The sequence below is a fragment of the Heterocephalus glaber genome, unplaced genomic scaffold, assembly GCF_053883595.1.
Source record: "Heterocephalus glaber isolate CG9 unplaced genomic scaffold, H.glaber_assembly_v1.0 deba00001452, whole genome shotgun sequence".
Taxonomy (NCBI): Eukaryota; Metazoa; Chordata; class Mammalia; order Rodentia; family Bathyergidae; genus Heterocephalus; species Heterocephalus glaber.
The window spans coordinates 11,751,995-11,779,314 of NW_028258302.1; the positions used below are offsets into that span (position 1 = coordinate 11,751,995).

Genomic DNA, 27,320 nt, shown 5'->3' on the forward strand with positions numbered 1-27,320 from the left:
GGGGAGGCGGCCTCGGGCCTTGAAAAGGATCTGAACTGACAGAATTTCTAAAGGAGGGGTGAGAGAGAAACCACCTGAGTACAGGCTCAGAGGTCAGAACAGCCTGCAGCACTTGCAGGGGCGGCTGGGGAAAGGCACCAGCAGGAGACATTCCACAGGGAGGGGGCAAGCACGTGTGGGGCTGGGGCGAGGGGTGCGTCACGCGTACACCCAGAGGTGGGGACTCGGGCAGCTCCAGCTCAGCCACAGACAGTGCCCTGGAGACTGTCCCCGCTACCAGGCCGCCGGAGGGGAGCACCGCCCGGAGCCAGGTAGCCCAGGTGCCTATCTGGGCTCCAGTTCACCTCCCACTTAGCGTGACCTTGTCAGTTTCCTTCTGGGCTTAGGCTCCTATAAATTGAGGACAAAGATGCCTGTGCCACTAGGGTCAACGAACGCTTTCCCTGGCGCGGGCATCAGCTCAAGGACAGGTTTCATTTCCCCTCTTGGTCATATCTGGGAATGGAAGATGCTGGTGGCATGCGCCCAACACAGCTGCTTCCTTCTCAGATTCCGAAGAGCGTCTCAAAATCAGGGAAGGGAGAGGTTTGGCCAGCGTGGGCCAGGGACTCTGCGGCTGAACACCTGCGCTGACCCAGGCGAGCGGGGCGCGCCACTGCTGCCCCACCCCACCCCGGACCCCAGCGCGTTGGGGGGATGGGCGCCCAGCCCCTGAGGGTGACCGCTTGCCTGAGGCTTCCTATTTCGGGAGCCGGGGGCGTGGGCCACGTCTCGTCACGTGATGCTAGGGCTATTTAAAGCGGGCGGCTCGGGACGCAGCGCCGGTTCCTGGAGTCCCTGCACACCTTCTGTTTCGCAGCTTCTTTCTCAGCCTAGCACAACCTCATCATGGTGGAAGCCTTCGTGGGGACCTGGAAGCTGGTGGACAGCAAGAATTTTGATGACTACATGAAGTCACTAGGTGAGCGAGCACCCGCGGGGCTCAGATGCCGGGTGGGGAGGGGCCGGCCATGTGCCTGACCCAGTGCAGGGCTCCTCGCCTGGTCAGTACCTGCTGCATCCGTCTCGCCTGGCCAAGGCTGGAGAACTGCGAGACGGGACGCGCGGGGGCTGCCTGGGCTAGGGCGTGGGGAGTCTGTTGAAAGAGGGCGTTCACGGTCCGAAATGGGCGAAAGGGAGGCGCAGGAAGGAGGCAGCTTTATGGATGTCAGGCTGGGAGGCTTTGGAGGAAGAGGGGCATATGATCCCCAGGTGGGAGTTTGGATAAAATGAGAGCACAGAGCGCAGAAGGCGCGAGGCCAGCTGGGCGAGAACAGGTGCCTGGGTGGTCTGCAAATTGGAGGAGACGAACCCAGAAAGGCAATGGAACTGATAGGGAGTGTACTGTGCCCTAAAGCAGAAGGAAATGCCTAGGAGGAGGGCGACTTGGGGCAGAAAACTGGTGAATTGGATTTGGGGAGACAAGGACCTCACCACAATTAGCCACCATTCTTCCCCTCTACAAGTCGGGTTAGGGAAGAGGATTGTCCCTGGAGGATACCCTCTTTCTCACAGGTGTGACCTTGTGCTACAGTGATTTGTAACTAGGGCTGTCAGTGAGCCTAGGGGGTGAGCGGGGCAAGAGGCCCATCCCCACCGGCGCCTTCCCTACAGCCCTTGGGGGAAGAGGAAGGGGAAGGGGAAGGGTGGAGAAAGCCACTGGACCTCTGAGGTGCATCCAGGGTCCCAGAGCAAGATCCAGACCTGTTTGGAGAGGGGTCATTGGTCAGTGAGGGTGTGGTGCTGAGATGGGGAAGAATAGTTTCAATTCATGTTACAGGTGTAAGGAACTGGTCTAGCTGTACAGGGAAACACGGAGGCCCTGAGTGAGCAGAAACTTTTACAAACCCAACAGCAGAGCTGGTACAAAAACCTAGGACCCACAGCGCAGAGCTCTTCCCACTACAGTGTAGGCCCTGGGAACGGGAGGAGTGGTGCTGGCCTGAGCCCTTTCCCTCCTGGTTTGGGCTTAGATGGAGGCACTTGATATCCTTCCTGTGAAATTCTCAGCTATATTATCCTAGTCCACCCAGCAAGGATGAGGAAAATTGTTCATGATTGAGCTAGGTTCCATGCCTTTCTCCCGAGGAAGGAGGGCTGGATTGCAACAGATATGGAAGGGGGTGTGAGGGGGTCCCTCTCACCTCAACTCCTACTGTTTCCTAGAACAGGGCCCACAAGAGTGGGTTATGAGGCTATAACTCTCAGCTTCCTGGTGCCTACCCTACCCTGGGCACTACGCCCAGTGATTCCAAGAAGGGAGCCATTCTTGAGAAGCAGCGGCCACAGGCAGCTGTTGGGGAAGCTGGATTGCCCAGTTCCTTCAACCATGCAGACAGTTGGCCCAAAGAGTAGAATCCCTGAACAACCCTACTACCTCTATTCCTTAATTCTGTTCCAATTTAGGTAGGGGGAAGGTCTCTCTAAAGACCTGTTGTCTTTGGGCAGCTCTGTGCTTGTGTATTTGTGTTACTGGGGATTGACCCAGGGCCTCCAGTATGCTAAGCACATATTCTACCACTATGCCACACCTCCAGCCCAGGGCAGGTTTTTGTTAGGGGAATTTGGGGCTGAAATTCCAGCCCACTTTTCTCATGGTGGATAGGCTGAAGGACACTGAAGACCTGCTTCCTTTCTCAGTAAATAACTTGACTTCATTTCTAGGTAGAACCCATCTCTTCTTGAGTCTCCTAAATTCCGTCAGATCAGTCTTTTTTTATGTGTGTGTGGGGGTAGTGTCCTGGGGACTGAATCCAGGATCTCACAGGCAACCCCTAGGCAAGCACTATACCACTGAGCTATGCCCCCTGGCCAGTCCAGCTGTCTTAGGTTTCTTGTGGCTCAGTCTCTCACTCTCCCAGTGGTTTCCTTCCTCAGATTCACACACTGGGTAAGTCCTAAGCAAACAGCTCCTGCTGTAGTGACCAGGCCCTGATTTGTCCTGATGTGTGTGACTGGTCTGACACAGTTGACACCAGGGGGCAAAGCCAAGTCTCCACTGGCCAGGCAGGGTAGGCTGGCATCATTGCAGCTGCAGCTGAAGCCCTTGCCCCTCTTGCTTTAGACCAAGGGTCCTCCAACAGACCACAGACACAAATGGTGGCCTTGGTGCTGAATACGTGCTGGGTAGAATGGCACAATGGGAACAGTGAATAACTTGGGAATTTAGGTCAATCACTCTTTGACTTTGGGGTAAGACACCGCTCAGTCTCATTTGTCAATGGGAGATAATAAGAAACCCACCCTTAGGGCTAAGCATTAGAACAGCCCATTTAGAGCACTTGTAATGTACCTAGCTTCCAGCAAGCACTATGTAGCCAGACACCTTTGGAAACCTGGCACACACCACTTCACCACATAGCTGCCTCCTGCCTGACCTCTGCCTTGGAGGACAGTACAGCAAAGCTGCTGGGGGCAGAGAGACAGGCCAGTCATGATGGAGACTGGTAGCAAAAGGACAGATCCCAGGGAAGTTATAGCCTGAAGGGATGAAGGCTTACCCTGAGTTCTGTGGTCTATACCACCTTCTCATAGGACACTTAGGACTCTGCCAAGCACCCAGGGGAGTCATGCTTGGGTCAGGAAAGTCATAGGGCCTTAGGAGTCACAACTCTCACTACCTCTAGGCTTTCCTGGAAGGCAGCTTGTTGCTCTACCTTGGGAGGCCCTGGGGCTGAGAAGTTGCAAGAGCTCTGGAATCAAATTACTTGGGGCTTCAATCTTAGATCTGTCTCCAGGGCCCTAAACTCAGTATTTACTTCAGTAAAGGGGAGATAACCATATCAGCCCTTCAAGGGGAAAGGGGGGACTGAATGAGATAATGTGTACAGTTCCTCACCATGCACAAAGTCTTAGTACCTTATCCTGATTTCAGCTCTTGCTACTTTTCTCTGGCATGCATGTTTTTTACATTTTTCATCTGTATTGGGATTGATTGTTCAGTGCACAGAGCTAAGGGGAAGACTTAATTTAAAAATAGGCACATGGTGGTACATCCCTGTAATCCCAGTACTTGGGAGGTTGAGGCAGGAAGATTCCCATGAGTTCAACACCAACCTGGACTACATAGTGAATTCAAGACCAGCCTGGACTACACAGCGTGACTCTGTCTCAAAAAAAAAAGAAAAAAAAAAAAGCCACACCAAGGCTTTCAAAGTTAGGATCCTCTTTCTTCTTAGGCCCCACACCAGGGCCTGAGTTACTCCTTCAGCTTGTTCAGAGCCTCTCTGTTCTAGCTTCTACTCATAACCTTCCTCTGGCCCTCAGGTGTGGGCTTTGCTACCAGACAGGTGGCCTGCATGACCAAGCCTACCACAGTCATCGAAAAGAATGGTGACACTATTGTCATAAAAACACACAGCACCTTCAAGAATACGGAGGTCAGCTTTCAGCTGGGGGTGGAGTTTGATGAGACGACGGCTGATGACAGGAAGGTCAAGGTGAGTCAGAGAAGTGGGAATGGGGGACAGAGGGTGCTGAGACCCTGACAGGACAGAAGCTGGTAGTCTTGGTCCCTTGTCATTGCATCTTAAAGGCAGGAGGACTTAAGTGAAACAAGGTTCATAAAGCCTGTTCAGTGCTGGAGTGTTCCAGGGGCCAAATCCACGTTAGTTTTGTCCTCTTGTTTCTTCCTTCCTTCTTGGGAAGCATCTAACTGGCTGCATCTGGGAATGGGCAGCACAGAGCCAGGATGTTCTAACCTGTGTCTGCTCCAGCCCCAGTGGGGTGACTTTATATAAAGTATGCAATGAATTTCTTTCCTCGGATGGAGGCAGGAAGTGGCCGTGGCTGTGTAACCTGAAGTGTTTTAGGAGCGAAGCCCAGATGTCAGGACCCCACACTGAGTGAGGCCATCCAGGCCTCTAGCAAGAAGGACTCCTCCTTTGCTGTGAACAAGAGGCTGAGACCTCAACAAATGCCTCAACTTCTGCAACCTGCAATTCCCAGACTTGGTAGTGCCCCTGATGAACAGTTTCCAATGCTGCCAACTGACAGGCAGGAAAAGCTATGTACTGGCATGGGGCATTCACACTGTTATGGGCGTTTACAGTATCTTCCCAGCAAGCTTCCCTCAGCGTGCTGAGCGCTCACCCCACGCTGGCTGTCTTAGCAGCTTGCCTCAGGTCTCTCAGCAAGGGACAGAACGGGGCTTTGACTTCTACAGGGTGTCCCTACAGCAGTATCCCCTCTACCACAACCAGCTCTTCAGCTGTTTCCTCTTCCTCACAGCTGCCCACAGGAAGAACAGGGTAGGGGCTGGTTTCCTTGCAGAGGAAGAGGAGCTGAAGCCCAGCCCAGGATCAGAAGGCTGGCAGCAAAGTAGCGGGTGGTGTCCAAAGATGGCAGCCCACTTTGGATGAGGGTGGCTGCCCAACACATCCTCCTATGAACCTGCCACCTTCTTGAGGGGCAAGAACCCCAGTTAAACACAATGATAGTCCTCTGGGATGTCTAGGCCAAAAATAATCTGCCGAGAAGGCAAAAAACCGGAGGAATAAGGAGTAAAGTGTTACACAGACAGCAGGCCAAGAGCCAAGCAACCCTAACACAGAAGCACAACTTTCCCAGCCTCCAACTGAGCTCTGGTCAGTCTAAGTTCCTTAGTCTGGCCTATACCCCCCAAATTCCTACAGGGGAGACCTGAGAGGGCTGCCAAATGAGAACCAGCTCATGCAGGTTGCGAGCACCCAGAGGACTAAATGGGCATCTGAACCAAGTGATGGCCATAAGATACCTCCTCCTCAGTCAGTCTTTTTTAAGGATACAGATAGGTATATTCCCCCTATACCTGAGGGGGACTGTGGCTATGGGCATCTCCTAGAGTGTAGGGTAAGAGCCCGCTTTGTGTTTGGCTTTGTTTTGTGTTGAGGAATTAAAGCAGGGCCTCACATATGTGAAGTATGCACTCTACCACTGAGCTACCCTCTCAGCTAAGTGCCCTTCTTGGAGTCCTGGGCACTTCTGAGCCGAGCCGTTTGGCTGTGCCTCTCCCTACCTGAAGGCTCATCCCCCTGCCATGCAGCTATGGAGCAGAGGCTGAAGGTGAACTGGACAGCCTACAGGGCAAGCTTGGAAGTGGGCAGCCTGAGCTTTGGTCCCAGCACCATCACTAGTTTGAATCAGAGCTTGTTTCCTAATCCCATCCTGCCTCAGTCCTGGCTCAGATCACTGCTTAGGTGTCTGTCCTCTGTCCACAGTCCCTTGTGACGCTGGATGGAGGAAAACTTGTCCATGTGCAGAAATGGGACGGGCAAGAGACAACACTTGTTCGGGAGCTAATTGATGGGAAACTCATCCTGGTAAGAGGGACAACTCTGGAGCCTCACCTAACTGGTTACTACTACTGCCTCCTCAGCCAGGCCTGTTTTAAAATCTATGCCCCCCTCTGGGTGCCACAGGACCTGGTACAAGAGAGACAGAGACAGGGTCCTGGCTTTGGAGTCACACAGGTCTGGGTTCAAATTTCACCCGAAAGACTGCATTGCTTTGGGCAAGTCACCTTCTCCAAGTGCAACTGTAAAATGTGTATCTATAACACCAATGGGCTGGGATTTTTAGCTCAGTAGTGCCTCACAAGGTTCTGAGTTTGATCCTTGGTACTAAAACAAAAACAAAAACAAAACATAAAAAGCACACCAACCTTACAGTGCTGAAGGCAAGTCTGAGAGAGAGAGAGTGTGTGCATGGCAGAAAACACATGCAAATGGGAGAAATACAGCAGATGTTCCATGGCCTTAGCTTCCTTGTTTCTACCTTGCTTCCTCCAGGAAGAGGTAGAAAGCAGGGCCAATCTGATCCCAAGCTCTCTAGGAGAGGTTCCCATCTCCCATCACAGCATTTCCTTCCCTATCCTCTCTAGGACTGGACTGTCACATGAGGGGTGACAGGCTGGTGACGGGTGGTGACCTGCAGCACAGTCCTCTCTCCCTTGTCCCAGTCCTGCCTCTCAGTACATTCTATAGCCAGCCTCCTACAAGAACCTATCATCTGGGTAGGAAGTCACACAATGAGGTCACCAGATCTATTTAGGGACTTCACTTGGAGAATGGTGTCCTTGACTGAACCTCCCCAGAGCCAGGGGCACAGACAGCAGCCACTGGTGCTGCCTGCTGCCTCTGTGCCTGTTCTCTGCAGAACTTCCTGAGCCACTGTAACCGGCCTGCCACATTCTTGCACTCACATCCCACTAGGAATGAGGTGCCTAGCTTTGGCGAGGATGTGATATGCAGGACCAGGTACTCACTGGACAGTCAGACAATGGTGAGGCCATGGGCTTGCCTCTGTAATGCCAGACTAAATAAATAGTGGGGGTTCAGGGATCTGGCCCTCAAACTCCCCAAAGTTAGGGATAGAATGGGAGTTGGTAGATTAGCACAGTCATTTCTCAAGAGTCTCTGGAAATTTTTATTCATCATTTGTCTACTATGTACCAGGCACTGTTTTAAGCACTAAGAATTTGAAGGAAGCTGAATGGTGCAAGGGAACCAGAAACATTCTAGGATCTTGATGAAATTACTTCCTCTTTCAAAGCTCATTTTTCCAAATCTCTAAAACAGATTATACTGCCTATCTTAAAGGCTTGTCCTATGCATCAGGAAAAAAATATGTAAAGTGCCTGGCACATAGTAGGTACTCAAGTGATGATCATCAAGATAAGGGAGTGCAAGGTGCTCTTGCTTTCTGCTTCCCTCCGCCCCATCTGACTCTGTCTTTCCTTCCAGACACTCACCCATGGCAGTGCAGTCTGCGTTCGCACTTACGAGAAGGAGGCATGACCTGAGCTGCCAGCGCTGTCAGTGACTACTCCTCTGTCAAATGACTACCCCTCAACTGCACCACATTGCCTCACTTTTTTTCTTCTGGCATTTTGTATAACTCCACTTTGGTTGGGAAATTCTTTGGGGGGTCAAGTGGTACCAGCCTGGATCCTGTTCCAGTTTCTATTAATGCATGTGGTCTGGGTTTTTTTGTTTTTTTTAAAAATGTATCCAAAAGGTGCTCTGAGGTCAATAAAGCAGAGCAAAGGCCACGAGTTGCCTTTTTGCCTCTGATAACATGGTGAAGGGAGTCTTGTTTCCCGAGTGAGTCAGTGAGCAGAAATGACTTCCTGAAGGTCACTCAGGAAGAAGCACTAGATGAGGGGCAGATGAATAGTCTCAAGGACTGTTAGTCAGCTGGTCAACTTACACATTTATTGACGAAACAACTGCCCCTATACCTTGCCCTTCTCCTGCCCGCTGCCATGGTCAAATGAGCTAGTCTGGTCAGTGTGGGGCTTCTCCAGGCCTGTCCTGCACTGAACACCCTTGGGTCTGGTTCTCTGGAATGCTTTCCAGGGCACAGGCTCGGGACACAGCATCTAGGCTTGTGCCACTGTGGTGGGAGAAGACGATCACTGACTAACATGACTACTAAACTGCCACCTACGCACCAGGGTGGTACTCAAGGTTACGGATTTTGAGTGATTCTCTAACCAACTCTGGGGAAAGAGGCTCTCTGATCATTACAGAAGGGAGGCTTACAAGTGATCTCCCAAGAAACCTAGTGCCGTAGCTGCCTGTGACCTGCCTATACCTCAGCTGGGCCTCTCTCCAAGGTCTAAGATAACATATTAAATGCTTTTCTGGCCTAGCACTGGGGTAGTTGAGTTAGGAGGATCGCCTGAGTTCATGGCCAGCTTGAGCTACACAGTGAGACACTCTCTCAAGAAAAAGAAAATTCTCTGTCAACTAATGCAGTCTCAGTGACTTGACGTCTATAAGTTACCCACGAATAAGAATTATAGGAATAAGAACTTTCAGTAAGTTTAAAACAAAACACAAGTCCATTTAGTGCCAGGGATTTAAGCAGAGATGAAGTAGAACCAGTAGACTCTCACAGTAATACACAGAAAGTACAGCAATGATCTTGGCCTTAGATGTGTGGTTCAGTGTCCGGTGGAATGTCATACACAAAATGAATCACACTGCAAATGATCGTTTTCTGACTGTGGCCACTGGATGTCACTTTTAGCACAGTAGAACCATGTTGAGGGAATGTAAAAAGTGAGCACCACTTCTTACCACATTCTCCCTCCTACTGCCACTTTCCCTCTGCTCTTGTGTGGGTGCAGCAGAGACCATGAGCCAACTGGCTCAAGACAGTCCAATAGGAAGGGGCAGTCACTCCTCCAACTACAGCCGAGCTCAGCTCCACAGCAGTTCCTGTGGCTTTAGCCCAGATCCCTGCAAAGGAATCCAGCTCTGGCAGTGGCAGCTGGGTAAAAGGACCACCTGCTGAGTGAAGGAAGCCGGGTGAATGAATGGGTGGGCTGCAGGGGTCACTTGCAAAGGGGTCAGATGCAATAAAGAAACAACTCATTCAGGCAGCTCCTTTTGACCTCAACTCCCAAACTTGCCTGCTGCATGAGGGGAAACCATCTCCCACAGGAGTGAAGTCATTGGGGGTGGGAGGCCATATTCTCACTACTGAGTCTCTCCAGGGCCCAGGGCTTCAATGTACAAAGCTCCTGGATCCATATTCCCTCACCCACCCCCACCCCCACTCTCTTCTACTCTCACTCCTTGTGTTTCTTCTTATGCTTCTTTTTCTTTTTCTTCTTCTTTGCTGCCTTGCTGTCTTTTGATGTGTGCCTTGCCCTTTTGCCAGTATCACTCTCAGAGTCTGAGCTGTCAGAGTCAGATGACTTCTTATCTCTATGTTTCTTTTTCTTCTTTTCCTGAAAAGAAAATTTTAAAATTCAACATTGTGTGTAAATATTTGATTTTTAAAAATTACACAGTCTGGGTGCAAGGTGCATTCCTATTATCCCAGCCCTCTAGAAGACAGAGGCAGGAGAGTCAAAAGTTCAAGTCCAGCTGGGCAACTTAATGACTTAGCAAGACCTCTGTGGGGAGGTGTTAAAGGGACAGGGATGTAGGGCCAGGGATTTAGCTAAGCGGTTCCCCTGCCTGCCTTGCAAGTGCAAGGTCCCGAGTTCAATCCCCAGTACAAAAAAAAATCACTTGGACCGGGGATTTAGCTCAGTGGTTCCACTGCCTGCCTCGAAAGCACAAAGTTCCGAGTTTGATCCCCAGTACCCCCCCCAAAAAAAAGAAAAAAAAAATAATAAAGGGATGGGGATGTAGTTCAGTGCAAAGACTCTGGGTTCAATCCCCAGTTTTTTGGGGTTTTTTTTTGGTACTGGGGATTGAACTCAGGATCTTTTGCTTGTGAGGCAGGCGGCAGAACCACTGAGCTAAATCCCCAGCCCAAGAAACTATTCTTGGGGTTTTTTTTTTTGAATACTAGGGATTGAACTTGGGTCCTTGTACTTGTGAGGCAGGTGGAGGAACCACTGAGCTAAATCCCTGCACCACCACCCCGCCCCCCCCCCCCAGTTTTTTGTTTTTTGAGGTAGGGTCTAGCTATGCAGTTCAGGGTGGCCTTGACCTCTCAGCAATCTTCCTGTCTGAGCATCCAGAGTGCTGGGATTCTAGGTATGCGCCACCACATCCAGCTTTTATCCGCAGTTAAAAAAGAAAAAACAAACCAAGTGTGGTGGCTCATGCCTGTAATCTCAGCACTTGGGAGGCTCAGGCAGGAGGATCTCTATGAGATCAAAGCCACCCTGGACTACATAGTGAGTTCGAGGCCAACCTGAACTACAAAGCAAGACCCTGTCTCAAAAAACAAAAATTTAGGACTTGTGACTCCCAGTTTGGTTTCTGTTAGACCCTGTTGCCAGGGAAAATCACCATAAATTAATGAGCCCCTACTTGCTATCCTTCAATATTTATCTCACTTTCACAACAAGCTTACAAGAGTATATTGATAAAGAACAGAGCTAAGAAAGAACTTTTCCCAAACTAGACCCCCTACACCATGTTGCTAGAGTAATATAGTACAAATCCATATAAAGGACGGGACAGTTTCCTAGGCTTCTACCAGGTAATCTAGGCAGTGTTTTTTAGTGGGTTTTTTTTTGATACTGGGGATCGAACTCAGGACCCTATGCTTGCGAGGCAGGCGGCATTTTTGGTTTCTCTCTCTCTCTCTTTTTTTTTGAAAATAGGCAGTTTTTAAGCATTGCACAAGTCTTTTCCTTGATTTTGAAACACTGTATATTACTTCAGTAAGCTTTGTAAAGGAGGAGAGACTACTGGAGGCGAAAAGGAAAGCACAGAAGAAGGTGAGGCTCCTGTTCCACAGGCCTCCAGCCAGCATCGTGAATGGGAACTTTGTTTGCCTGGGTACTACATCAGGTGTTAGAAGCAGTGTGAGAGAGTGGAAGGAACAATGAACCAGATATCTGACATAAATTTGAGTTATGTTTAGTATTCACTATTCTGTGACCTTAGCAAGTCATCTTACCTGACTGAGGCCTAGGCTCCTCAAATGGAAAACAGGTAAGTATAGCACCTATGTCACAGGCCATGGTGATCTAATGAGACAAATCCATGGCTGGGAGAATTTGGAGGTGACTTGTCCCAGATCACACAGGCAGAGTTGGGACTTGCATGCAGATGCTGTGAATGGGAATCTCCTGAGTTACCTTATGTAGCACAGGGCCCCTCTTCCATAGCGATGAGAGGCCTCATGGTATGATGATCAGAACAAGTCTGGGATAAGACAGAATTCTAATTCAAATTCCAGCTCTGCCACTTAAATCACTATTGTGAGGAAGTAAGGGTCCACTTTTTGAACCTCAGTTTTCAGTAAACTGGAAATAATATGTACCACTTTCAAAGGATGCTAAGAGAATTAAGTAAATTCTAAGTATAGTGCCTGATATAGGTACTAAGTAGTAACTTGAAATGTCTTTTCCCCCATGTTAGGGATCATACCTGGGGCTTGGACAGCTAGGCATGTGCTCTGCTGCTGAGCTACACTCCTAACCTGCTAGGAATATTTTTCTCTCGTCTCAGAGAGCTCCTAGGATGTTCTTACAGCCTGGCCAAGTAAATACAGCAGATGCGTCAAAGTTCTGAAAGAAGATTAAACCAAAATTCTTTCTTGGCATTACCAATGGAGTAGATAGTAGGGAACAAAGATTCCCAGACCCATATTATCAGGATATAGCAACCATGGCTAGGAGGAACTGAGAGTTAGCAAGTGGATGGTTTGGCTTACGGTGCTGTACCTTTGTAGAGGATAAGACCGTGGAGGTCCACTCCAGGATATTGCCGACTTGGCAGCCACACCAGGTACTACCCCTTACAAAGTAAATAAACAAATGTAGCACACTAAGTCCCCTCTAAACCTTGCCCAGCCTGCATAAGGAAATGAGAATAATAATACTGTCTTACTTCCAAAAACCATTTTACAGTTTCTCAAGCCTTTTGTATCCCTTATATTATTATAATAGTCTGAATCAGAATTCAAGACATAATTTTTTTTTTTGGGTACCGGGGATCAAACTTGGGTCCTTGGGCCAGGGATTTAGCTCAGTGGTTTCGCTGCCTGCTGCACAAGCACAAGGACCCGAGTTCGATCCCTGGTACCAAAAAACAAAACAAACCTTTTTTATTGAGATAGGGAAGATCGGGAAGGCCCCATTATGTTGCCTAGGCTGGCCTCAAACTGGAGGACCTCCTGTCCTAGCCTCTTGAATAGCTATAATCCGTCACAGCTAAAATTCATGAATTATTATTCTTATTCTACACATGGAGAAATTAGAAATCAGAAGTTGATCAAGGGTAAAGCAAGAAGAACGCTGTATTTTCTAACAGAATTTGGCCTATTTCTGTCTGCTCGCTCTCAAGTATGTGGTTTCGGAGGAAAGAGAAAAACAAATTACTAGAGAACTCTGCACAGTAGAAATGGACTCTAACTAGTGAGGAAATTGCCTTCTAAACCTCAATCTTAATGCAAAAGTGCTTTTGCAGCCTAAACAAAGACCATTCACACTCCAGCAGGTGGTGTGACCTGTACCATGTGTCTAACTAGAAAGCCTAAGAAACGGTTACTTCAGGAGCTGAAGTTCAACATGAGAGAGAGTTGGATGTGGGAAGATAGAAAGCCAGGAACTTCTAGTACCTAACTGTATTCAAGTAGGAAGCAGAATTTAAGCTAAGGGGTGAAAAAAGGACCTAGGTGTGTGAGCCCATGGGAGATAGGCCAAAAGAGGCACTGGAAAGAAGCCACTGCTTAGACATCTCCAGGACTCTCTAGGAAAAGCACATACCCCTTGCTACAGTATTTTCTCTATAGCTTTGAAACAGGAATAAGAGGGTCCAGTGTGAAAGAAAAAGAAAAGCAAAAACTCAGAGAGGCAAGAATAAGTCCAGTGAGCATTTATTCAGTACTTAATTTTGTAGATGCTAGGCCTACTTTCCACACACATTTCATCTAACCTTCATCAACAAATCTATAAAAAGTGGGCATAATTAACCCAAAAATTTCAGGAGAGAACACTGTAACCTCAAGGAGGGTGACTGAGATGGAATGACTTTCTTATGTGATAGAATTTGGAGTTGACTCAGCCTGGGTTCCAAAGCGAAAGGTCTTTTAGCTCTATCTACATTAAAGGCAGCATCAAACTTAGCAGCCCCAACCAAAAGCACTTATTTGGCCAGAAGTCAAGCAAGCAGGCAAATAAGAAAGCATTTGTTTTTAAGAAATTACTGATTCTCAGAAGATGATTTGATTATCAAACTGGTTCTCTAGGATAAACTTTTGGGAAGTAGGACAGTGGGTATTTTCTGGCTAGCACTTGCCTACAAGGTACCAGTTTATTGTAGCCTGGGAAGGAAAAAGTGCAATCCAAGAAAAAGGTGCATCAAAAAACTCACAAATATTTACTATGTATAAAGCACTTAGAGAACCACAGTTACATAGAGTGTTGCTTAGGTAATAAAGACAACACAGATTCCTAATATAATTCAGACAAAGAGAGTACCTTCTAGTGTAAAGCACTATGCAGGTGCTAGGGGGTGCAAAGTAAAAACACTTAGCAGTGGAGCTTGGTACTGTGTCCTCTAAACTTGACCCAATCTCATCAAATAGAAGAGTAACTCTTTATAATTATACAGTATGTTCTCATTCAGTAAATATTTGTTGAGGACCTTTTATGAGCTAGAAATATTAATTAACTCATCTCTTATAGTAGCTTAGTGGGGTCAGAAACCAGAGACCATGAGCCTTCAAGAACAAAGTAATCTGACTGGGCATGGTGGTGCATGCCTGTAGTCCCAGCACTTAGGAGGCTGAGGCAGGAGGATCACCACAAGTTTGAGGCCAGTCTGGACTACACAGTGAGTTTAAGGCCAGCCTGAACCATATAGCAAGATCCTGTCTCCAAAAAAAAAAACAAAGTAGTCTGAAGAAAGATGAAAACACTAGGCAATCCACAGTAAATGATGTCAGGTACAACAAAGGTACCATTACACCCCATGGAAACCAATCAGTTATAGAGTGGTGCCACAAAGCATTATATTTTGAAGCATGAACATGATTTTGCGAATGGAGTGATGGTGCTGCTGATGGCAGGAAAGTGAGGGCTGTCTAGCCAGAAGGAAGACAGGATGAGACAAGGATGTGTTTCAGGAAGTGACAAATAATTGTGTGTGGCTTCTTTATTATGCCTGGATCCTAACCCTTCTCTCCTGCTCTGACACCAGTTCAGGAATTACTGCACCTATTCTGCATCAGTGTTTCTCTCTTTATTGGCTCATTCTTAACAATAAATAAATATGCTATTGGAGCCAGGCATGGTGGTGCATGCTGTAATCCTAGCACTCAGGAAGCTGAGGCAGGAGGATTGCACAAGTTGGAGGCCAGCCTGGCCTACCTAAACTGCACAGTGAGACCCTGTCTCCAAAACAAAAAGGCTATTAATATTTCCTTTAGATAAAAACAAAAACCCAACCATCCTGAACAACTGTTATCAAGTTATCCCACCACTCTACTAAAACAGCTCTTGTCAGAATTACTAATGACCTCCATGTGGCCAAACCTAGTGGTTAATGCCCTCCTGTCACAATACTAGGGATTGAACCCAGGGTCTCACATGCTAGGCAAGCACTCTATACTGAGCTGTGCCCTACTGCCTCACCCCTGCCCATTTTATTTTCTAGTACCAGGGATCAAACTCAGGACGTTGAGCTTGCAAAGTAGGCATGGTGCCACTGAGCTAAAGCCCCAGCCCTACCCTTGCCCTTTGTTTGAGACAAGGTCTCACTAAGTTGCCTAGACTGGACTTGAACTTGTGGACCTGCTGCTTCATTCTCCCAAACAGCTGGGATCACAAACATGTGCCACTATGCCCAGGCTCTAGTGGTCAATTTTTGAGTGTCATTTACTTGATCAATCAGTTCAGATGGACATATTCCTCATCTGACTTCCACTTTTTTTTTTGGTACCGGGGACTGAACTCGGGACCTTATGCTTTCAAGGCAGGTGGCGGAACCACTGAGCTAAATCCCTGGCCCTGACTTCCACTATTTTATTTCACTTTTTTCTGCTAACTTTCCTGGCTGTTCATTTTCAGTTGTTTGGGGTTTTTTTTTAATCTTTTTGCTGATTCAGTCTCATTCCTATAACCTCTAATGTTGAGCACTCTGGGGGACAGTCCCTAAAATGCCTATTCTTTCCTATATTTACTCTCCAGGTGACTTCATAAAATCTCATGAACAAAATTAACATTTATATTTTGATGACTCCACAGTTCTCTCTTTTTTTTTTTTGGTACCGGGGATCGAACTCGGGTCCTTGCACTTGCGCAGCAGGTGGCGAAACCCCACTGAGCTAAATCCCCGGCCCTGGGATTGTTAATATTATCTGTTAACTGGCTCTATCCTAGCACCACAAATACATAAACAATTCCAGTACCTCCTATCTCCCATAACCAATTTTTTTCTATGTTACTTATCACTATGTTACTTGATATTTTACTATTAATTTGGATTTTGTATCTATCACCTCCATTAGAATCTGCTATGAACATAGTAATTTTAGATGTTCTGTTGGATTTGTACTTCCAGTGACTAGAACAGAGCTTGGTACATAGTAGGTCCATTACTGAATGAGACTGGAGTTCAGTGTATGTGGGAAGGGACTGATATGAGAAGATGCTGGAAAACTAAGCAGATCTGAAGAGTCTCAAGAGACCTTAGAGGTTAAGCCACAGAATCTCTGAAGTTCTGAAAGACTACACTGGGCAACCCTCTGTGCTCTGCACTATAAAATGGGCCCAGGCCTGGCAATCTCTTTTTAGATAAGCACCAGGAGTGCTATGGACAGGACAGAGCTAGCACTGTAGCCAAAAGATATGTTCCTGTTCCTTTTTTTTTTTTCACCTTAAAATCCAGCCAGTTTAATATAAAATGTTTATAATTGTTTTTGTATTCCTGTTTCTTGTTCTTCTGTATATGGTATAGCAGACAGCAAGTATAATAGCCAAATCAAAAAAAGAAAAAATAATTTTTTTGTTTTGTTTTTTGAGGCAGGGTCTTGTGATATAGTTCAGATTGGCCTCAAACTTGTGGTGATCCTCCTGCCTCAGTCACACAAGTGCTGGGATTACAGAAAAAAAGAAAATTATATTTTGGATAAAACACAGCTCAACTTCATTTTTTCTGTACTGGGGATCAAACTCAGGACATTGTGCTTGTGAGGCAGGCGGCAGAACCACTGAGCTAAATCCCTGGCCCTCAACTTCATTTTAATCAGTGGGTAGTCTGTTCCCCAAGGCACATGTTTCCTCATAATATAGCACTAATTCAGAAAGACCCATGATGACATATGATAAATGAAAGAGGTGAGCAAAGCACAGACTACAGGTTCAAGGGAAGATTACCCAGGGATTCACTATAAAAAAACTCCATTCCCAGAGTCGGGGATGGTCCCACATGCTTGTAGTCCCAGCACTCAGTGGGAGGCTGAGGCAGGAGGAGCACCTCAAGTTCGAGGCTAGCCTGGCCTACATAGTGAGTTCAGGGCCAGCCTGAACTGCAAAGGGAGACCCTGCCCCAAAAAACCAACCAACTGGGCTGGGGATTTAGCTCAGTGGTTCCAGCGCCTGCCTCACAAGTGCAAGGTCCTGAGTTTGATCCCTGGTACCAAAGAAAAAAACAAAAAACCAACCAACCTACCAAACAAACAACAACAACAATTCCTATTTTACTCATCACTTCATAACCCATTTCCATCTGCTACAGTTTCCTCTTATACTAAATAAGGTAAGTCCTCGACTACCAATGAGTTCTGTTCTGGGAGAACATTTGTAAGTTGGATTCTTTGGTAAGTCCAACAAAGTGAGTCTTATGCTCTATACCCAACAAAAATGACTCACAACATATGACATTAGAACAAAAATTGTCATGGTACTGAACACAAAGCTAAACCAACACATCCTAGATTTGTGCATAAGGGCTTGCATTCCACACATGTATGTTTGGTGAAAGAGGTGGGGGGAGGGTCCCAGGTTCAGAAGATCTCTTGCCCTGTTCCCTTCATTATTCCCCAGCTAGAGCCAATGCCTATTACTCTCCAAACTGAGGGCAGGTTTCACTGAGTTAAGGAATTTAAAGAGCTACAGGTAACAGAAATATACAAAGATAGGTAGAGCATGCCTATTATATCTCAGGCATTTTTTGGAATATGTGGCATTCATTCTTTACTCTGGGCCATTTCCTAGTTTCTCAACATGCCTAGCATTCTCTAACAGAGATAAGACCCAAGAGCTTCAGTTTACTTTCCAGTGTCTGTCCTCAGTAGTCTGGCTTATAGCTCATTTCCTGTCCTTGGATTTCTATGAGATTCGGTAACTTTCTTGGAATGAGTTTCTGTCCCTTACTACCATACATACCTTGGCTGCTTATCTTTCTCCTGAAGCAATTTGCTATTTGAGTGTAGGTACTATGACCTTTATTTCACAAGAGCTATCACATATGCCCTCCACACACCAGCCATCCCTGTTGTTCACCGACCAATTTGGTAGCATGGACTGCTTAAAGACACTTAGTTCCACATTTGGCTCCCAGAGCCAGGTACTGGTGGAACAGGTGTCCACATCTACCTGCCACTCAAAAAGTGGAAAGTATGGGCTGAGGCTTTAGCTCAGTGGCAACATGGCGGCCTTGCAAGTGCAAGGTCCTGAGCTCGATCCCTGGTACCGGAAAAAACAAAACAAAACAACAAAAAGCCTCAATCTCAGACAGATTTTTTTTACTGGAAAAGAAAGCCAGTCTCCTATTGGAATCAGAATTAGTGGGGCAAACAGGAGGCCTAGAACCCTGATTTCTGGTTACACACAGAAACAAGTCACCAGATCACATTACATGGCTGCAAAGGGTAACTGGTAACAAAACAAAATCCAGCCAGAAAGTGACCTTATGAGGCCTGTTATGTGAAGCTCTTGACAAAATGCTAGATAAATATGAAGCAGATAATACATAATTGTTTAGTAAATGAATAACCAAAGAGTTAAATGAGCAATTGAAGTGTGGTATAAAGAATATTGTTAATGGGCCAGGGATTTAGCTCAGTGGCACCACACCTGCCTTGCAAGGGGGCAAGGTCCTGAGTTCGATCCCTGGTACTGTTTGAGTTCAAGGCCAGCCTGGGATACATAGTGAATTCAAGGTCAGCCTGAAGCACAAAGCAAGACCCTGTTTCAAAAAAAAAAAAAAAAAAAAAGAAAGAAAAGAATTAAAAGAAATGAAATTAGGAAAGTATTTTATAAACTATACGTACTGGACAAATATGAGCCATAAAAGATAATGAAAGGGGCTGGAGATTTAGGTCAGTGGTTTCGCCACCTGCTGCACAAGTACAAGGACCCAAGTTCGATCCCCAGTACCAAAAAAAAAAAAAAAAAAAGATAATGAATGCACACAGCATGATGGCATACAGCTGTAATCCCAGCACTCTGGGAGGCTCAAGCCAAATTCAAGGCCAGCCTGGACAACTTACGGAGACCTTGTCTCAAAATTTGAAAAAAAAAAAAAATTAAAAGGGGCTGGAATGTAGGTCACTGTGAAGGCCTTCAGTTCACTCCCAGTACCCGCCCCCCCCACACACATAGATAATGATGGGACTGACAAATGATGTGAAAGGACAATAATGCTAGATGATATAGTGGTGGAAACAAGTTTGCATCAAGAGGGGGAGGTTTTAAATTTTCAACTCTATAGAAAAATTTTAATTTGCTGCTGGCAACAGAACCAAACACTTCATGCATGCTAAGCATATGCTCTACCACTGAGCTACAGTGGTAGCCCCACAGTACTTGTTAATCCAAGAAGACTAATAAATTAGAAGTTCATATACAAAAAGACACTTTTAAAAAAGATACTTTTAAAAGTAAGATATAAGCGCAAGGATCCGAGTTTGATCCCCGGTACAAAAAAAAAAAGTAAGATATAATGATTACTATTGCCACTGTTCATTAGACCATTCCTCTACTAAGTGCAGATAGCAGAGGGTAGGATAGTGGGTTAACCAAATAGGTTATAAAAAGCCTCGTAGCTGGCAGATCCTTACAAATTGCTTTGGTGAACTGAAGTAGCTATCTCAAAGCATTTTAGGAAAAAAGGAATAATGAATAGAACTTAATATATTCAGCAATGCAAAAAGAACTTAATCAAAAACCCAGACATAAAATATCAATGTAACCACTTCAGGAATCTAAATACTATTTAACTCCATAAATGGTTAAAAAAGAGTAACCTTTGACACATATACTCACACTTAAAAATCTAGCTCTGGTAAAAATAGAAAATCATTTCTTTGCAGATGATATGATTTTATGAGTAGAAAACCATAAAGATCACCCCCCCCTTTCTCTCTCTCTCAAACACAATTAGAACTAACATATGGACAGGTGTGGTGGCCCATGTCTGTAGTCCCAGCTGCTTAGGAGACAGAGGTAGATGATCCCAAATTTAAGGTGAGCCTAAACAACTTAGCAGGCCTTGTCTCAAAAAGATGTGGGAATGTAGTTTAGCAGTTGAGCACCACTGGCTTCAATTCCCACTACTAAAAAAAAAAAAAAGGTAAAACAAAAAAAATAATAAATGAATTCAGCAAAGTTAAAGGATACAAAACCAACATGTAAATATCAGTTGTTTCTATTCACTTAAAATAAGCAAGTGGTAAACAATTCCATTTACAACCATCAAGAATAAAATTCTTAGGAATAAATAAAGAGATGAAAGGTTTATATACTGAAAAAACTACAAACATTGTTGAAAGAAATTTAAGCCACAAGGGCTTATGGGTATTAAGGTTAGTCTCAGAGCATGTGCTTAGTATGTATAAGGTGAAAAGAAAGAAGACAGGAAGGGAAAAAGGGAAGGAGGAAAGGGGAGAGGGAGGAGTAAAAAGGAGTAAGGGGAGGGGAGAAGAAGAGAAGGAGGAGGGGGAAAAGAGGGAGGGAAATAGGAAAGGAGGAAAGGAAGGGAGAGGGGGAGAGTAGGAAGAGCAGGAAGGAGAAAGGGGACAGAGGGAGAGAGGAAGAGAGAGAAAGGAAGAAGGGGAAGAAAAGGAAAGCAAAGAAGAAATTAAAGGCACAAATAAATGAGAGATATAATATAGTTAAGTTGTCCATACTATGCAAAGTGATCCCCATCAAAATCCCAATGACTTTTTTTGTGAAAAAAGAAAAATTCCTCCTAAAATTCATGCAACATCTCAAAGGTTCCTGAATAGTCAAAATAATCTTGAAAAACAAGAACAAAGTTGGAAGATTCATACTTCCATACTAAAAAGCTATAGTAATCAAAATAGTGTAGTGGTAACATAAAGACAGACATAGACTCACAGAATAAACAGCCCAGAAATAAATCCTTACATATATGGTCAAATGACTTTTGAAAAGGATGCCAAGACCATTCAGTGGAAAAAGAACAATTTTTTCAATAGGTGGAGTCAGGATAACTGGATATCCACATACAAAAAATGTTCGTCCGCCAGTGCTTCGCAAGCGCAAGGTCCCAAGATCAATCCCCAGTGCCCAAAAAAAAAAAAAGTTTGGACCCTTACTTTCTTCCACATATAAAAATTAATTCAAAATGGATCAAATATCTAAATGTATAAACTCTTAGGGGAGTTTCTTCAACATAATATCAAAAGTATATGCAATAAAATAAATAAATGCATTTCAAGAAGCAATTATCTTCACTATCATGTGAATATACTTTAACACTATGAAACTATACACTTGAAATAATTAAAATGGAGGCTGGGACTGTGGCTGAATGGTACAGCACTTGCTTAGCACATGCAAGGCCCTGGATTCAATTTCCAGCACTCCAAGAAAAGGAAGGAAAGAAAGAAGGAAGGAAGGAAGGGAGGGAAGGAGGAAGAAAAGGAGGAAGGGAGGAAGGAAGGGAGGGAGGAAGAATTTAGAATCATAATTTTAAAAAATTTGGGGGGGTGTTACTGGGGATTGAACCCATGGCCTTCCATTCCCACTCCTTTTTTCTCTCTCTCTCTCCTTGGAGACAGAGTCTCACTAAGTCATTAAGTTGCCCAGACTGGGCTCAAACTTGTGATCCTCCTGCCTTCCAGCATGCTGGGATTAGACATGCATTACCACAATCTGCTTACGATGGTAAATTTTATGTTATGTGTTCTCTGCCACATGGGAGTAGGAGGAAGGAATGGAATTTTGAGATGCTTAAAATGTGCCCCTGGTAGGACTTGGTGACTGACTACATGTGAGATGGAAGGGAGAAGAAAATAATAGCATATTGGATTCCTTCTTGGGAGACTGGGAGAGTATTACTGCCTTATAAGATAGAAAGAGAAACAAGAATTTTGTGGTGGTAGGGTGTATGAGCATGTGTTTGGGAAGGAGAAGGGTTGAAAATAAAGACTATGGTAGTCACGACAGCATTATTAGGAACTTGTCAGTGCTTTCTACCTGTTTTGGGGAGCTGGCATCCGGCTGACAGAAATACTGACACCAAAGATCACAACAATCCCTCTTTGCAAATGAAGAAAATGAAGTTAGCTCCAAATTACATGGTAGGTAAGTAGCACAGGAAGGGCCTCAAAAAACTGAATGACTTGGGGCCGGGGATTTAGCTCAGTGGTTTCGCTGCCTGCTGCGCAAGCGCAAGGACCTGAGTTCAATCCCTGATACCAAAAAAAACTACAGTGAATGCAAAACTGAATGACTCAAGCCAAAGTGTGAGATACCCATGGGCCATTGGAGGGATGTGAAAGTCATCAAGAAAGCTGATGTCTTAGGAGAGACAGGAACACTCAGGGAGAGAATATACAGATCCATAAATTATCACTGGCTGATTTTTAGAACAGCATGAAGGAACCTTTTCCTTATAACAGTATAAAGGAACATTTTCCTCATAAAATGAAGATTATACTTTACTTATAGATAATGCTCGCTGAAGGCAAGGATTTCATCATAGTCTTTGTATTCCTAGAGTTTGCAATGCCTGTCACAAAATGACCACTCAACAAGTTTGTTAAAAAGATTTAAAAACAGGGCCGGGGATTTAGCTCAGTGGTTTCGCAGCCTGCTGCGCAAGTGCAAGGACCCGAGTTCAATCCCCGGTACCAAAAAAAAAAGATTTAAAAACAAAAGTCAATAACTTGTCACAAAAACATTTGTACACGATAAGAGAACAACTATTTTCTGACTAAATTACAGCATAGTTCTACTTCCTTTCTGTGTAGCATGCCACAAATGCATTGTTTCTTTCTGTACCACAGTAAGCTCTGTTTTATGAGTTGCTCTGCTTAAGTAGTAAAATGAAGCAAACTTAGGGAGACAGATACTCTAATATGCTGCTGAAGACAGATAAGTACTTTCTAAAACACAATTTGATGAGATATATCAAGAGTTTTAAAGTCTTAACTGAGTAATCTTACCTAAGAATCCATCCAAAGAAAATAGTAAGAGATGGAGCCAAAAATTTAGGTTGGAAGTAATAAAAAATATCCAGCAACAGGAAAATAAGTTAATAATCATATAGCCTTAGGGCAGAATATTGTATTGCACTTACATTAAGCTTCTGGTGAACACTTAAGGATACTAGAAAATAAAAAGTTGGGTTATAAACGATTCTTAGTATAATAATTTTGTATTGATCTGTACAATGATATATATCTATATTTATTATCAGCCAGAAAAAAGATTAGAATATCCCAAAGATATTAATAACAGTCTCTGAATGGAAAGATTATAGGATATCCTTTTTTTTATTTTTCAATAATTCTAAATTTCTGCAAAAAACATATTTTCATTTTAAGACTCAAAAATATGATAAATATAAGTAAGACAACACTCACCTTCTTTCTTTTTCTGGATGAATTTCTTGTAGGATTAGGCTTCTCAAATTCTGCTGACTTTGCCTCTTCTTTCTCCTCTTCCTCATCGGGTATCAGAGAATATTTGGTCCCACCTGGTTGCATGAAACAGTCTTTTGCAAAGTGGCCTGCAGAAGAAAAGCAGAGCAAGTGGAAAGAAAGTAGTCTGTCCTCTTAGCAGGTGGATCTTCCCCAGAGGCTCCTGAGAGGGGCCCAGTGGTTCAGGAGTATTATTGAGTTCATTCAGAGCAGATTTTCTGTCAACTTAAGATGGCATTGCTCACTCATCCAAGCCAGGCAAGCAGCTGGTCTCAGAGCTGTGGGAAACACTGATGCTGCTTTGGAAATGGCAGAGGATATGAGGGTGCAGGCTTGTGCTGCCCTCCATTAGCAATAAGGCTTATTAATTTTTAAAGGTCTGTTTTGGAACTTATTCTTGACAATGAAAGGCTGCTCCAGAGAACAGGACGCTTAGCAGAGGGAGCTGAATGGCAGGCCAACCTCTAAAGGAAGTTAGGTGGCAAGAAGTAGGCACTCATATCCAAACTAGCATTCAGAGAAGCAGTCACCTATGGGCACTGAGTATTCACAGATTGTCAGATCTGGCAAGGGCCTTGTAGATCATCCAACATTTGCAGAGGATATGAAAGGCTAGAGTTGAGAAGTAGTTCAGGGTCACACAGACAGCAGGAGAGCTAAATCTTATCTTAGATTTTATGCCCTCTTTCCCTGTGCTCTTTCTGCTATACCAGAGTCAACTACCTTTGTCCTGATTTTTGCTGATTGGGGAAAATCCCACATCTCAGTATTCTATTCTGCCTTACTCAACATCAGGTAGATACAAGTTGAAGGCAGGAGACTAACCTCCCCGAGTCTACAGTATTATTAAAGGGTCCCTTAAACAGATGCTATATGCCCAATAGCTAGTTGTGTCTAAGCTTCTGGTAGAACCTGTCTGAAGGGCACAGAGGAACTGCATGAGGTAATTTAAAAGCTAGGTATAAGCTACTGTGCATCTCTGGGTCCAGAAGCTGGATGGTGCCTGGAAACGGAACACAGCACAGAGTTTTCCAAATACTTGAAATGCTCCCACAATTCCCCTGAGGAGGTATTCTTTCTCTCAATTTTACCTTTTCCTTTCTCTCCATCGACATCAATAATAAATAGAGACATAAAACCCTACAATTTCAACTAGAGCACAAATCTGCTACCAGTTGTAGAAAAATGAACAGAGCAGGATGTATGGAAGGCTAGGGAGACGAGGTAACAAACTGAGGTCACTGAAAATGAGAAGTTGGCAATCCCTCTCACTATAGCTCCATAAAGGGGAAGTCAGGCTGAAAGAGCTTTCTAATATTTGAGTAAGACTAGAAGAAACCTGAGGAAACAAAGTTAAAAGAAAGTGACTATCCTACATTCTTTATTACTAAAAGGATATTTAGAACTCTGAAGTTAAAGAAATAAAGATGAAAAAAGGATTTAACTTGGACCTTTAAGGAATATAGTTCCTAGTCACTTAGTATTTGCAGAACAATAATTGTCCCTGAAGATAAAGCTTAGATGTTAAGCACCATCTAACACTTTATCCCTCCTGGAATAGTATACGGGGCCTTTAATCAGGCAGGTCACCAGCTATGGTGCAAGAAGTTCAGGGAGGGGAGTGTGCTATGTGATACAGTATTTCACAGGGCCACCATTCAAAAAGTAACTAGAGGGCCGGGGATTTAGCTCAGTGGTTCCACCACCTGCCTCACAAGCACAAAGTCCCAAGTTCGATCCCCAGTACCAAAAAAAAAAAAAGACAAAAAAGTAACTATAAAAAGCATCAAGCCATACACTCTGATACAAGTCCAATAGAAACAACAGCATGAACAGGCACACCATTGGTTAGCTACAAAGCAGGATGAGATAAACTAATACTGGGCTATCTCCTTCACCCAGTAGAGGGTTGGTTCACCACAAGCAGAGAAATACAGAAATGGCTGGCTTCACCTTACCTTTACAGCCACACTTCTTGCAGGTAGTGTTAAGGACAGCCTCAAGAGTGATCTTCTGCCCAGTGTAATCCTGGAAGGACCGCCTCCTCCTCTCTTCTTGCCTATAATGAGAAAGATACTGACTGCTGGCCCTCTTAAGAGATGTGGCCAGAGGCACTATAGGCTAACACTTATGGTTTGTTGTGTTTTTGTTTTGTCTCTGGCATGAAGAAGGGAGAGAAACAGGAAAAGTGCTGAGAGGAACAAGATAGGCAATGAAAGCAATGACATGAAATAGTGCATGTTTTTTTCATTTGGGACAAGGCTTTAAATTAGCAATTTTGAGTGAGAATAGGCTTCATCTTATTAATGCACAGAGGATGAAATATAATTAGTGACCATGCTAAATGCCCTATAATGCTTACCAGTTCATAGATTTAAAAGATCTTCCAAGTCTTTCTAGAAAATCAAGTCCAAATTCCTTACCTTGGCATTCAAGGCCTTTCACAATCTGCCTCTAACTTACTTCTCCAGCCTCATTTTTATTTATACTCATCCTGGCCAAATGAGACTCTTTTATCTTCTATAGATGTTTCAGTGCTTTTGCTCAGGCAGCTCCCACTCTCTGAAATGGTCTCCCCTCCCTTTATTCCCATCCTATCATTTCACTATACTCAAATATTTCAAGGCTCTGATCTTTCTATCAAGTCTTCTCCCCTGAACCCCCCAGCCAGAATTAATTTCTTTGTTCACATTCTCATAGATAGCACTTTTTTTTTTTTTGAGATAGGGTCTTGCTTTGTAGTGCAGGCTAGCCGTGAACTCCCAGCAATCCTCCTGCCTCAGCCTCCTGGTGCAGAGATTTCAGGCGTGCACCACCATGCCTGGCATTTTTAAAAAAAATTATAAATTTCTGCCCAAAGTATAATATGCAAATAGAAAGGTATTTGTACTAAGTATACAATACTAAGTATACACTTGGGTTTCACAATCTGAACATATCCATATAACTGATAAGTACTCAAATAAAAAAAATATATAATTGGCACCTCTGAAACCCATCTCATGCTCAACTCTAGTCACTATGCCTCCTCCAAAAGTAACTACTATTCTGATGTCTAACAGCATAGAGTGTTTTTTACTAATTTTTATAAATTACATATAGTAAATGCAATCATAAAATAGGGACTTCTGAATTTGGGATTTTTTTTTTTTTTGCCTGTTTGTGAAATTCACTCATATTGTTATTAGTAGTCATAGGCCAATCCCTTTCGTGACTATATATTATTCTACCATTTATTTATTTTATTTTGTTCAGGTGAGGTCTCTCAATGTTGCCCAGGCTGGTCTTGCACTCATGAGCTCAAGTGATCCTCTGCATTCCAAGAAGCTGGGACTATGTATGTGCACCACCACACCTGGCTTGAGTATTCTGTTGTTGGACATTTGAGTAATTTCTGCATGAATGATACTTCTATGAACTTTCTTATACATGTTTTTTGGCAAATACACATGCATTCCTGATGGGAAGTCCTGATGGGACTTCCATATGGGAGTCAAACTGCCGGGTTTTTGTAGACATGACCAATTTCCCATCGTATGTTTACCAATTTACACTCCAACCAGCATAGTATAAATGCTCCAGTTGTCATAGCTTGTGTTTTTTTTTAACTTTACTATAACACACAGAACCTACAGACTGGGTACTCAGAAAGTGTTTATCGAAGAGTATTTCCTTCATCACTCTTTTCAAACTCTATGTTACACACACATCAATCCTATCACATTCATATTTTATTGTATCATGCATTATGTTTTTTTCTATGGACAGGTAAGGTCTTGAATTCATTCCCTGGCAACTTAGCCAAAAGGTCAACACACATACAAAGCGTCAATGAAGTTTTTTACTTTTTGGGTGTGTGCGTGTGTGTGTGTGTGTGTGTGTGTGTGTGTGTGAGAGAGTGGTATGGAACCCAGGGAGCAATGAGGTACATCCCTAGCCCTTTTGTAAAATTTTATTTTGAATCAGAGTCTCACGAAGTTGCCCAA

General features: G+C 44.4%; 2 protein-coding genes across 5 annotated transcripts in view; one reads left to right on the forward strand and one right to left on the reverse strand.

The window, feature by feature from the left end:
* The first annotated feature begins 235 nt into the window (after positions 1-235).
* Fabp3 (fatty acid binding protein 3) lies at positions 236-8,093 on the forward strand. 2 transcript variants are annotated; one of them, XM_087215426.1, is made up of 5 exons: positions 236-311; positions 550-961; positions 4,306-4,478; positions 6,237-6,338; positions 7,761-8,093. In XM_087215426.1, exons 2-5 carry the CDS (start codon positions 889-891, stop codon positions 7,812-7,814), a joined length of 402 nt encoding a protein of 133 aa, XP_087071552.1. In that variant the 5' UTR covers positions 236-311; positions 550-888; the 3' UTR covers positions 7,815-8,093. The 2 variants fall into 2 exon arrangements, with proteins under 2 accessions (XP_087071552.1, XP_004850869.1); XM_004850812.4 differs by lacking the exon at positions 236-311 and having other exon boundaries at positions 497-961.
* Positions 8,094-8,844: 751 nt separating this feature from the next.
* Zcchc17 (zinc finger CCHC-type containing 17) overlaps positions 8,845-27,320 on the reverse strand; it is a 47,287-nt gene continuing 28,811 nt past the window's right edge. For all 3 annotated transcript variants that reach the window (XM_004850809.4, XM_013074359.3, XM_087215425.1), the window contains 3 exons: positions 25,293-25,393; positions 23,278-23,423; positions 8,845-9,757 (listed from right to left, as the gene is read on the reverse strand). In XM_004850809.4, coding sequence (XP_004850866.1) covers positions 9,596-9,757; positions 23,278-23,423; positions 25,293-25,393 — 409 coding nt within the window. In that variant the 3' untranslated portion in view covers positions 8,845-9,595. The remainder of the gene's footprint in view (positions 9,758-23,277; positions 23,424-25,292; positions 25,394-27,320) is intronic.